The 13,250-nt window shown below is 46.4% G+C and overlaps 1 protein-coding gene across 1 annotated transcript; it reads right to left on the bottom strand.

Annotated features, from left to right (window-relative positions):
- Positions 1-3,651: 3,651 nt before the first annotated feature.
- LOC121844008 (tropomodulin-3-like) lies at positions 3,652-13,007 on the bottom strand. Its single transcript, XM_042313877.1, has 7 exons — positions 12,861-13,007; positions 12,570-12,647; positions 11,219-11,348; positions 10,519-10,626; positions 9,406-9,549; positions 6,789-6,933; positions 3,652-3,967 (listed from the first exon to the last, which is right to left on the bottom strand). The coding sequence occupies exons 3-7, from the start codon at positions 11,327-11,329 to the stop codon at positions 3,936-3,938; spliced, it is 540 nt and encodes a 179-aa protein (XP_042169811.1). The 5' UTR covers positions 11,330-11,348; positions 12,570-12,647; positions 12,861-13,007; the 3' UTR covers positions 3,652-3,935.
- Between the last annotated feature and the right edge of the window lie 243 nt (positions 13,008-13,250).

Here is a 13,250-nt window from a genome sequence, read left to right on the forward strand (position 1 = left end):
CAGCCTGATCAACTCTATGTGAAGGAGATGTGTCACGCTGCATGAGGCAAATGGTCACACCAGATACTTTAAGGTTTCTATGACCAACATATTCATCTCTGTATTCCCAGTCATGTGAAATCCATAGATTAGAGCCTAATGCATTTTTCAATTGACAGATTTTCCTTATATGAAATGTAACTCAGTAAAATCTTTGAAAATACTTCATGCTGCATTTATATTTTTTGTTCAGTGTATATAACGACCTGCCCGTATCACTATCGCTATGGGAATGCCCTTTGAACCCAAGGTGAGTTTCAAAGGGAATCACACAACTGTGATCTGGATTCATTTCCAACTAGAACAGAGTACACTACAACTCTGTACTTGTTGACCAGCCAGTGTGATGTCCTGCGTTGTTTTTGGGATCTGATAAATGCATGATGTTGAGACGGATTTCTCTTCTTGGAACAAAGACATTGATTACGTCAGGGTAGCCTAGTGGTTAGAGCGTAGGGGCGGCAGGGTAAGCCTAGTGGTTAGAGCGTAGAGGCGGCAGGGTAGCCTAGTGGTTAGAGCGTTGGACTAGTAACCGGAAGGTTGTGAGTTCAAACCCCCGAGCTGACAAGGTACAAATCTGTCGTTCTGCCCCTGAACAGGCAGTTAACCCACTGTTCCTAGGCTGTAATTGAAAATAAGAATGTGTTCTTAACTGACTTGTCTAGTTAAATAAAGGTAAAATAAAAAATAAAATTACAACACCATAAAAGTTCACCTTGGGAACAATACAAAAAGTTATTGAATTGAATTCAGTAGCACTATAAAATGAACCACATGGATGAAACGTGAAGACAACAGAGAGGGACAGCGTATGTAAAAACATTTATTGGTTGAGGACGTATTATAGTTGACATGGCCTTTCTACCAGGCTTGGTGGTTAATATTAACAGTACAGCTTCCTACTTCCTCTACTCTTTAGTCTCAGACATGGAGCTTCAACATTCAACAAAAAAAAAAAAATTGAAATAATCTTTACATTTCCTTGACACACACAGGTGTGTGTGTGACGGTGTGGAATGTGTGTGAGGGTTAAACATGATGAGATGGTCAACTATAACAATATACATGATTAAGATCAGATTATGGACAGAGCAGAGCACAGAGCCAGGTTACTATAGCCTGGGTTACACCCTATGGGCCCTGGTCAACAGGAAGCACACCATATAAGGAACAGGGAACCATTTGGGATTCAGACATTATAGTTAAGCAGACAGCATCACTCCAAATAACCTTAGTCAGCCAATCACATCGCTCTATCCCACCCACAGAATCAAGACTGACTAACTGGCTGGTTCACCAGATGTGATTAAGAAACTAAACATGAGCATCGTATTGGTCCAGACAAACCACATGATCTCAACATGAGGACTTCCTACTCCAGATTACCACATTAACAACACATAGGACCAGTTTCCTGGACACAGATTCAGCAGTTTTGGTCCAGTAGGATTCATGTGAGTCCAGGAAGCCAGCCTGTAATTAAGCAATAAGGCACAGCCCCCCTGTAGTGCCAATATACCACAGCTAAGGGTTGTTCTTAGGCACGACGCAGCGTGGAGTGCCTTGACACAGCCCTTAGCCGTGGTATATTAGCTATATAAACCCCCAAGGTGCCTTATTGCTATTAGAAACTGGTTACCAATGTAATTAGAGCAGTAAAAATTAAATGTTTTGTCATACCCGTGGTATACGGTCTGATGTACCACGGCTGTCAGCCAATCAGCATTCAGGGCTTGAACCACCCAGTTTGTAATTCTCTATAAAAGGCTGTATTTAGTCTGTTTTACAGCAGGCTAGTGTTCTCAGGAGAATCCAGCTGAGTTTAAACACAGCATGCTGTTTTCTTCCATAGTGAGTAGCATGCCAGGGCCAGGAGCCGCTTCCAGGAGCCGCTTCCAGGAGCCGCTTCCAGGCCACTCAGTGTGTGGTGTGTTGCTCTCTCCTGCGTCTCTCCCATTACCATGACATTCCTTCACACAGACACTGCCCCACTGACGGCCATCTTTGCTTGTTCCATCGCCATAAGCAACAACAGCCCAGCAGAGAGAAGGAACACAGTGCACATCAAAAATGATGACATTGTACACATGACACTGTGCACATCAAATTAAAAAAAGTGTAATGAACCCAGATGTTTTCAGTCTAATCTAACCTACTCTCTGACAGGATATGTGTAATCTAAAGAGAATATAGTGACATGGAGTTGCATCTCCTCCAGTATGTATGTAAGCGCTGCACATTAGTCTTTGGCATGGTTCAGTATCGGAGAAGCCCATTGGTTGAGCTGACGTTCACGCCAGACCAATAACAGGAGAACAGAAGATCAGGTCAATGCTTCATCGTCGTGGATTAAAAACCTCGTATTTACTTGGTTAAATAACATCCACATACGTTTCCCAGTGACATAAAGAGGGAAATAAAAATAAGCACATTAAATCTGAGTCTGAATCGATTTTTAAAAAAAACTGTTGAGATTGAAAGAGATCCACCATATTATCAATTGTAAGACTTTAATTCTTTAAGACTTTAAATTCTTTACGACAGTATTAAGACATCTATAAACGTTCTTCAGGGCTTCAGACTTTTTCAGAGAGGCAGCTGTTCTCATACACTCCTCAGAGTACACTACAGCTGTACCAACCCACCACATCCACCCCAGGAGGTTAACAACACCGGGACAACCCACCACATCCACCCCAGGTTAACAGACCCACCACATCCACATCCCCAGGAGGTTAACAGACGGCCCTACCAGGACCCACCACACCCACCCCACATCCACCCCAGGAGGTTAACAGACGGCCCTACCAGGACAACCCACCACATCCACCCCAGGAGGTTAACAGACAGCCCTACCAGGACAACCCACCACATCCACCCCAGGAGGTTAACAGACAGCCCTACCAGGACAACCCACCACATCCACCCCAGGAGGTTAACAGACAGCCCTACCAGGACAACCCACCACATCCACCCCAGGAGGTTAACAGACAGCCCTACCAGGACAACCCACCACATCCAACCCAGGAGGTTAACAGACAGCCCTACCAGGACAACCCACCACATCCACCCCAGGAGGTTAACAGACAGCCCTACCAGGACAACCCACCACATCCACCCCAGGAGGTTAACAGACAGCCCTACCAGGACAACCCACCACATCCATCCCAGGAGGTTAACAGACACCATCACATCAACCTCTCTCTTCCCCCTGTGTAGGAAGCACTGATCAGAACCAAGAGCTTTCAGAACCAAGAGATACAGCAGTCTAGCTAGGGAGGCCTGTCCCGTACCACTGTAGGGGCTGGAGGTCAGGGCCCTATACCACTGTAGGGTTAGAGGTCAGAGGTTAGGATAGTATGTTTAAAACCATGGTTACTTGGTTAGATTACAGTACTGTTCATGTTGCTCTAAACACAGTAAAAACAGAAAATAAATCATTCAGAGAAAATAAAAAAGAAAGCGCCTGAAATGAACTGAAAAAACGAAACAATAAGATGTACAGCTGTAGTTCTAACAATAGTATAATAAACAATAAACAATAATAATAATAACAACAACGTGTGTATAGATATGTAGGTACTAGAGAGAGCTATTCCAGTTATTTCTCTTCTCCTCAGATAGATGATGTTACCTGCGTCTCAAATGGAACCCTATTCTCTATAGGGCACGATCACAGCCCCTAGGGCTCGGATCAAAAGTAGTGCACTACGTAGGGAACAAGGGTGCCATTTGGGACTCGCAGTCCCCGTCTGGTTGAGGGCGCCTTGCTCCGGGTTTTGGCACAAGACTTAACGTCCACGGTGAGATGAGACCAGGGGATTGGCTGAAAATGTATTCCATACGGCGAGATGAGACGACGGGACAGATCTGGGAGACATGACAGGCTCCGCCCCTTACTGGTCCCCCTCCACTCGCCTCTTGCGGACTGGAGAGAAGACAGGAAGAGGACAAGGAGAAGAGGACAAGGAGGAATTGTACAGTGAGAAACTTGATCAAAACACAGCAAACAACATGGTGATCAAACAATCCTAAAACAGTCCCGTGCTGGTCAGAAGAGACAGAGGAGTCCAACCCTATGATTTTAAAGTGCATACAAGCCTTTTGCTAACAAAGAAGTCAAACCAGCCTTATGCTAACGGAGAGGTCAAACCAGCCTTATGCTAACGAAGAAGTCAAACCAGCCTTATGCTAACAAAGAAATCAAACCAGCCTTATGCTAACAGGAGGAGAAAGGCCCAGGGCTTCAGACAGGACGGAGAGGAACCAGGCCTTGGGCTTCAGACAGGACAGGAGGAAGAAACCAGGAGAGGAGAGGCCTTGGGCTTCAGTCAAGACAGCTAAGGAGAGAGGCCCAGGGCTTCAGACAGGACAGTAGTCAGAGAGGCCCAGCCTCATGCAGGACAAGAGGTCAGACCAGGCCTTGGGCTTCAGACAGGAGGAGAGGAGAGGCCTTGGGCCAGCCTCACAGTAGGAGAGAGGCCCAGGGCTTCAGACAGGACAGTAGGAGAGAGGCCCAGGGCTTCAGACAGGACAGGGCTTCAAACAGGACAAGAGGAGAGAGGCCTTGGGCTTCAGACAGGAGGAGAGGAGAGGCCTTGGGCTTCAGTCAAGACAGTAGGAGAGAGGCCCAGGGCTTCAGACAGGACAGTAGGAGAGAGGCCCTGGGCTTCAGACAGGACAAGAGGAGAGAGGCCCTGGGCTTCAGACAGGACAAGAGGAGAGAGGCCCTGGGCTTCAGACAGGACAGGAGGAGAGAGGCCCAGGGCTTCAGACAGGACAGTAGGAGAGAGGCCCAGGGCTTCAGACAGGACAAGAGGAGAGAGGCCCTGGGCTTCAGACAGGACAGAGGAGAGAGGCCCTTGGGCTTCAGACAGGACAGGAGGAGAGAGGCCCAGGGCTTCAGACAGGACAGTAGGAGAGAGGCCCTGGGCTTCAGACAGGACAGAGGAGAGAGGCCCTGGGCTTCAGACAGGACAGGAGGAGAGAGGCCCTGGGCTTCAGACAGGACAGGAGGAGAGAGGCCCAGGGCTTCAGACAGGACAGGAGGAGAGGCCCAGGGCTTCAGACAGGACAGTAGGAGAGAGGCCCTGGGCTTCAGACAAGACAGTAGGAGAGAGGCCCTGGGCTTCAGACAGGACAGGAGGAGAGAGGCCCTGGGCTTCAGACAGGACAGGAGGAGAGAGGCCCAGGGCTTCAGACAAGGACAGGAGGAGAGAGGCCCAGGGCTTCAGACAAGACAGGAGGAGAGAGGCCCTGGGCTTCAGACAGGATAATAGAGGAGAGAGGCCCTGGGCTTCAGACGGGACAAGAGGAGAGAGGCCCTGGGCTTCAGACAGGACAGGAGGAGAGAGGCCCAGGGCTTCAGACAGGACAGTAGGAGAGAGGCCCAGGGCTTCAGACGGGACAAGAGGAGAGAAGCCCTGGGCTTCAGACAGGACAGGAGTAGAGAGGCCCAGGGCTTCAGACAGGACAGGAGGAGAGAGGCCCTGGGCTTCAGACAGGACAGGAGGAGAGAAGCCCTGGGCTTCAGACAGGACAGGAGGAGAGAGGCCCAGGGGTTCAGACAGGACAGGAGGAGAGAGGGAACAATGTCAAACGACAAGAAAGAAAGGAGGAAGAGCTCTTTCAACAGGACTAGAAGAAAAGTCCGTCTTCAAGAAGAGAAGCTAAATGTCGTCCTCAACAAAGCCCTGGGTATAAAAAAACATGAACCAAATCCACCTCTGCGTCACCATGGAAACAGCTGGAAATGTGTCTTTGAGATGGTAGAATTATGATATAACACTGTTATAGTAACCCTATCAGACTGACTGTAGTATAATATACTGTGTTATAGTAACCATGTCAGTCTGACTGTAGTATAATATACTGTGTTATAGTAACCCTGTCAGTCTGACTGTAGTATAATATACTGTGTTATAGTCAGTCTGACTGTAGTATAATATACTGTGTTATAGTCAATCTGACTGTAGTATAATATACTGTGTTATAGTAACCCTGTCAGTCTGACTGTAGTATAATATACTGTGTTATAGTCAGTCTGACTGTAGTATAATATACTGTGTTATGGTAACCCTGTCAGACTGACTGTAGTATAATATACTGTGTTATAGTAACCCTGTCAGTCTGACTGTAGTATAATATACTGTAGTATAATATACTGTGTTATCAGTCTGACTGTAGTATAATATACTGTGTTTAGTAACCCTGTCAGTCTGACTGTAGTATAATATACTGTGTTATAGTCAGTCTGACTGTAGTATAATATACTGTGTTATAGTCAGTCTGACTGTAGTATAATATACTGTGTTATAGTCAATCTGACTGTAGTATAATATACTGTGTTATAGTAACCCTGTCAGTCTGACTGTAGTATAATATACTGTGTTATAGTAACCCTGTCAGTCTGACTGTAGTATAATATACTGTGTTATAGTAACCCTGTCAGTCTGACTGTAGTATAATATACTGTGTTATAGTCAGTCTGACTGTAGTATAATATACTGTGTTATAGTAACCCTGTCAGTCTGACTGTAGTATAATATACTGTGTTATAGTCAGTCTGACTGTAGTATAATATACTGTGTTATAGTAACCCTGTCAGTCTGACTGTAGTATAATATACTGTGTTATAGTAACCCTGTCAGTCTGACTGATATGACATCATAAAGGAGTACATATCATACCCTGAACCCAAAAGAGGCCAATCCTAAAAGCTGAGTGATGGTGTGTGTGTGTGTTCTTACTCAGGTCATTGTTCTTGGTGATAGCAGCAGCAGCTCTAGCCCGCGGGCCTTGCTGACAGAAGTGGTAGCCGAACTTCACTATGCTGTTGTTGTCCTCCAGCATCTTAGCCATCTCCATCTCTACTGAAGTCCCCAGCTGCTGCCTCTGTAGAGACACATACACACACACACATCAAGAACCACACACACACACACTCCGCTTGGTCTGACTCCTGGAGTAGTCAACAGTGCGTCACTGACCAACATTTTTTAGATGCCCTCCTGTTGACCACAATGACAACTTTAAAACAGCTACATTTTGTCTTCCTGCAATTCTACACATTTTGCCATGTGGCTGAGAGAACATTTGAATCCTACACATTTTGCCATGTGGCTGAGAGAACATTTGAATCCTACACATTTTGCCATGTGGCTGAGAGAACATGTGAATCCTACACATTTTGCCATGTGGCTGAGAGAACATTTGAATCCTACACATTTTGCCATGTGGCTGTGAGATGATTTCAATTCTACACATTTTGCCATGTGGCTGAGAGAACATGTGAATTCTACACATTTTGCCAAGTGGCTGAGAGAACATTTGAATCCTACACCATTTTGCCATGTGGCTGAGAGAACATTTGAATCCTACACCATTTTGCCATGTGGCTGTGAGATGATTTCAATTCTACACATTTTGCCATGTGGCTGAGAGAACATGTGAATTCTACACATTTTGCCATGTGGCTGAGAGAACATTTGAATTCTACACATTTTGCCATGTGGCTGAGAGAACATTTAAATTCTACACATTTTGCCATGTGGCTGAGAGAACATTTGAATTCTACACATTTTGCCATGTGGCTGAGAGAACATTTGAATCCTACACATTTTGCCATGTGGCTGAGAGAACATTTGAATCCTACACATTTTGCCATGTGGCTGAGAGAACATTTGAATCCTACACCATTTTGCCATGTGGCTGAGAGAACATTTGAATCCTACACCATTTTGCCATGTGGCTGAGAGAACATTTGAATCCTACACCATTTTGCCATGTGGCTGAGAGAACATTTGAATCCTACACCATTTTGCCATGTGGCTGAGAGAACATTTGAATCCTACACATTTTGCCATGTGGCTGAGAGACAATTTGAATTTACATATTTTGCCATGTGGCTGACAGAACATTTGAATCCTACACATTTTGCCATGTGGCTGACAGAACATTTGAATCCTACACATTTTGCCATGTGGCTGACAGAACATTTGAATCCTACACATTTTGCCATGTGGCTGACAGAACATTTGAATCCTACACATTTTGCCATGTGGCTGACAGAACATTTTTACACATTTTGCCATGTGGCTGACAGAACTGACAGAACACACATTTTGCCATGTGGCTGACAGAACATTTGAATCCTACACATTTTGCCATGTGGCTGAGAGAACATTTGAATCCTACACATTTTGCCATGTGGCTGAGAGAACATTTGAATCCTACACCATTTTGCCATGTGGCTGAGAGAACATTTGAATCCTACACCATTTTGCCATGTGAACATTTGAATCCTACACTGAGAGAACATTTGAATCCTACACCATTTTGCCATGTGGCTGAGAGAACATTTGAATCCTACACCATTTTGCCATGTGGCTGAGAGAACATTTGAATCCTACACCATTTTGCCATGTGGCTGAGAGAACATTTGAATCCTACACCATTTTGCCATGTGGCTGAGAGAACATTTGAATCCTACACATTTTGCCATGTGGCTGACAGAACATTTGAATCCTACACATTTTGCCATGTGGCTGACAGAACATTTGAATTCTACACATTTTGCCATGTGGCTGACAGAACATTTGAATCCATTTGAACACATTTTGCCATGTGGCTGATGTGGCAGAACATTTGAATCCTACACATTTTGCCATGTGGCTGAGAGAACATTTGAATTCTACACATTTTGCCATGTGGCTGACAGAACATTTGAATCCTACACATTTTGCCATGTGGCTGACAGAACATTTGAATCCTACACATTTTGCCATGTGGCTGACAGAACATTTGAATCCTACACATTTTGCCATGTGGCTGACAGAACATTTGAATTCTACACATTTTGCCATGTCTTAAGCAATCTGAGTGACTCAAACGTTGTAACTAAATGACATCACGACAAATGTTTTTGAATTCTAGATTCTCCCTGACGTGCTAAATGTTCGGTGACTGTTAGATGATCTTTCTGTGTTTACTTTAGATCTGGTTTTACGTTCCAGCTGAAAACGTTTTACCATCCTGAAAAATTGGACAAAAACCCCTGTAGTGAGTTGTGTGTGTGTGTATAGTTAGTGTGATCATGTATGTGTGTATTTAGTGTGTGTATTACCTGGTTGTTTATCTTGATCTCAGTGACAGTGAGTGTGTGTGTGATGTGTGTGTGTGTGTGTGTGCTACCTGGTTGTCTATCTTGATCTCAGTGAGTGTGTGTGTGCGCGTGTGTATATTTAGTGTGATGTGTGTGTGTGTGTGTGTAACCTGGTTGTCTATCTTGATCTCAGTCAGTGTGTGTGTGTGTGTGTGTGTGTGTGTGTGTGTGTGTGTGTGTGTGTGTGTGTGTGTGTGTGTTACCTGGTTGTCTATCTTGATCTCAGTCAGTGTGTCGTTGTCTCGGAGAGAGTCCACCAGAGCAGCAGCACCAGCGCTGGTGATGAAGTTAGACTCCAGGTTGAGACTCCGCAACGACTTGTTCTCCTTCAGCATCTCACTCATCGCCTGGGAGGGGGGGTAGTTAGGAGTGGGTTGGAGCAAAAACCTGCACACACTTCTTCCCTACCCACAGACAGACAGCCAGCACCCACAGACAGACACCCAGACAGATAGCCAGACACCCACAGACAGACAGACATCCACAGACAGACATAGACACCCACAGACAGACAGACACCCACAGACAGACAGACACCCAGACAGACAGACAGACACCTACAGACAGACACCCAGACAGACAGACACCCAGACAGGCACCTACAGACAGACAGACAGACAGACAGACAGACAGACAGACAGACAGGCACCAGACACCCAAACAGACAGACATCCAGACACCCAGACAGGCACCAGACAGACAGACAGACACCCACAGACAGACAGACAGCACCTACAGACAGACAGACACCCAGACAGACAGACAGGCACCTACAGACAGACATACAGACAGCCAGACATAAACACCCACAGACAGACAGACAGAGACACCCACAGACAGACAGACACCTACAGACAGACAGACACCTACAGACACCCAGACACCCACAGACACCCAGACAGACATATAGACAGACAGACATACAGACACCCAGACAGACAGGCACCTACAGACAGACATACAGACACCCACAGACAGACAGACACCTACAGACAGACAGACAGACAGACACCTACAGACAGACAGACAGACACACCTACAGACAGACAGACACCTACAGACAGACAGACACCTACAGACACCCAGACAGACAGACAGACAGACACCTACAGACAGACAGACACCTACAGACACCCAGACAGACATATAGACAGACAGACATACAGACACCCAGACAGACAGGCACCTACAGACAGACATACAGACAGACACCTACAGACAGACATACAGACAGACAGGCACATACAGACAGACACATACAGACAGACATACAGACAGACAGACAGGCACCTACAGACAGACATACAGACACCCACCACAGCGATGGGGTCGTTGCTCCGTGTGGCGGCGAGGCTGAACTTCTTGACGTGTGTGTTCCTCTCCATGGCCTTGGCAAACTCCTTCAGCGTGGGAATGGGAATGTTCTGGAATACCAGGAAAATACAGGAGAATCACATCTGGTCTCATTGTGTGTGTGTCAGTGAGTTTATATATATATATATATAAAATGTGTGTGTTTCTGTGTGTCTGCAAGCGTGTGTGCGTGTGTGTGCGTGTGTGTGTGTGTCTGCGTGTCTGCGTGTGTGTGTGTCTGCGTGCGCGTGTGTGTGTGTGTCTGCGTGCGCGTGTGTGTCTGTCTGTGTGTGTGTGTGTGTGTGTGTGCGTGTGTGTGTGTCTGCGTGTCTGCGTGTGTGCGTGCGTGTGTGTGTCTGCGTGTGTGCGTGTGTCTGCGTGTGTGTGTCTGCGTGTGTGTGTCTGCGTGTGTGTTTGTGTGTGTGTGTCTGCGTCTGTGTGTGTGCGTGTGTCTGTGTGTGTCTGCTGTGTGTGTGTGTGTGTGTGTGTGTGCGTGCGTGTCTGTGTGTGCGTGTGCGTGTGTGTGTGTGTGTGTGTGTGTGTGTGTGTCTGTGTGTGTGTCTGTGTGTGTGTGTCTGTGTCTGTGTGTGTGTGTGTGTGTGTGTCTGTGTGTGTGTGTGTCTGTGTGTGTGTGTGTCTGTGTGTGTCTGTGTGTGTGTGTACCTTGATGTTGTTGAGGTTAACCTCCGTCAGCGCAGCGTCGTTGTTTTTTATCCTCTGCAGAGTGTCGTCTACGTTAGTGGGGTTGGGAGGCTCATCAAACACGGGGTTCATCTTCTCCCCTTCACCACGTCTGAAATATATTCATCTGTATCCATCACACCTCATTTATATAGGAGGCCTGGTCACCAAACAACCAGGTGGAACCTAGAGCCAATATAACCCTGGTTATGTTGGGGTTAGTGGTGTAGCGGTTACATGGTGGTAACTGTGTTTACGTTGAGGTTACATTGAGGTTACGTTGTGGTTACATTGTGGTTATGTTGGGGTTAGTAGTGTAGCGGTTACATGGGAGACCAGATGCTGCTGGAAGTGGTGTTGGAGGGCCAGTAGGAGGCACTCTTTCCTCTGGTCTAAAAAATATCCCAATTTCCCAGGGCAGTGATTGGGGACACTGCCCTGTGTAGGGTGCTGTCTTTCGGATGGGACGTTAAACGGGTGTCCTGACTCTGAGGTCATTAAAGATCCCATGGCACTTATCGTAAGAGTAGGGGTGTTAACCCCGGTGTCCTGGCTAAAATCCCAATCTGGCCCTCAAACCATCACGGTCACCTAATAATCCCCAGTTTACAATTGGCTCATTCATCCCCCTCCTCTCCCCTGTAACTATTCCCCAGGTCGTTGCTGCAAATGAGAACGTGTTCTCAGGCAACTTACCTGGTAAAATAACGGATAAATAAATAAATAAAAATAAAACATGGTGGTAATTGTGTTTACGTTGAGGTTACATTGAGGTTGTGTTGTGGTTACATTGTGGTTGTGTTTACATTGTGGTTGTGTTGTGGTTACATTGTGGTTACGTTGTGGTTGTGTTGTGGTTACATTGTGGTTGTGTTGAGGTTACATTGGTGGTTGTGTTGTGGTTACATTGTGGTTGTGTTGAGGTTGTGTTGTGGTTTGTGTTGTTGTGTTGTGTTGGTTACAGGTTACATTGTGGTTGTGTTTGGTTACATTGTGGTTGTGTTGTGGTTACATTGTGGTTGTGTTGAGGTTACATTGTGGTTGTGTTGTGGTTACATTGTGGTTGTGTTGTGGTTACATTGTGGTTGTGTTGTGTTGTGGTTACATTGTGGTTGTGTTGTGGTTACATTGTGGTTGTGTTGTGGTTACATTGTGGTTGTGTTGTGGTTACATTGTGGTTGTGTTGTGGTTACATTGTGGTTGTGTTGTGGTTACATTGTGGTTGTGTTGTGGTTACATTGTGGTTGTGTTATGGTTACATTGTGGTTACATTGTGGTTGTGTTGTGGCTACATTGTGGTTGTGTTATGGTTACATTGTGGTTGTGTACTCACTGTTGTATCCTCCGTCTTTACTGCTGGTTCCATCGTAGCTCTGGGTGCTGGTCACCAGGGTATGGACACCTAGGATGGCTGTGGACAAACACACAACAACAGACTTAGTGTGTGTGTACCATGGGACAAGCCTGGCTGACAGTGTGTATGAAAGACTCCTGTATTTAGCATTTAGCTGTCCTTGGAGAGACTGGAGACAGTAAGATACACAGATCCTTCTAACGCAGAGAGAGCGAGAGCGAGGCTGTGTGTCTCTGTCCCTAAGACAGCCTACCTACCCCCTCCCCTTACCTGCCAGGTCACAGAGTTCAGTGTCGGTAGCACTGGACAGGGCCTCTTCTAGTTCCGGGTCAAGGGTCGTTACGTCTTCCTGACGAGACTCGATGGGCCGCTGCTTGGGAACAAATGCCTTGCCTACAGAGAGAGGCAGAGCGAGAGGGAAGATATGGGAGAGAGAGAGAGGAGATGGGAGAGAGGGAAAGGGAGAGAGAGAGAGAGAGAGAGAGAGGAGATGGGAGAGAGGGAAAGGGAGAGAGAGAGGAGATGGGAGAGAGGGAAAGGGAGAGAAGAGTGAGAACCTGACTAGGCAGATGTATCCAACTTCCTGTTGACCCTCTGGTCTCTTCTGTACAGGTCATTCCCCAGCTGACACAGGAAGGACCACAATGCACTGCAGAAGCG

This window comes from Oncorhynchus tshawytscha, unplaced genomic scaffold (assembly GCF_018296145.1).
Source record: "Oncorhynchus tshawytscha isolate Ot180627B unplaced genomic scaffold, Otsh_v2.0 Un_contig_6743_pilon_pilon, whole genome shotgun sequence".
Lineage (NCBI taxonomy): Eukaryota > Metazoa > Chordata > Actinopteri > Salmoniformes > Salmonidae > Oncorhynchus > Oncorhynchus tshawytscha.

Coding starts and splice junctions, on each gene's coding strand:
- LOC121844008 (XM_042313877.1), bottom strand. CDS start 11,329: ATGAACCCCGTGTTTGATGAGCCTCCCAACCCCACTAACGTAGACGAC. Junction 9,550..10,518: donor GCAACGACCCCATCGCTGTG/GTGGGTGTCTGT, acceptor CCCCCCTCCCAG/GCGATGAGTGAGATGCTGAA. Junction 6,934..9,405: donor AGATCAAGATAGACAACCAG/GTAACACACACA, acceptor GTGTCTCTACAG/AGGCAGCAGCTGGGGACTTC.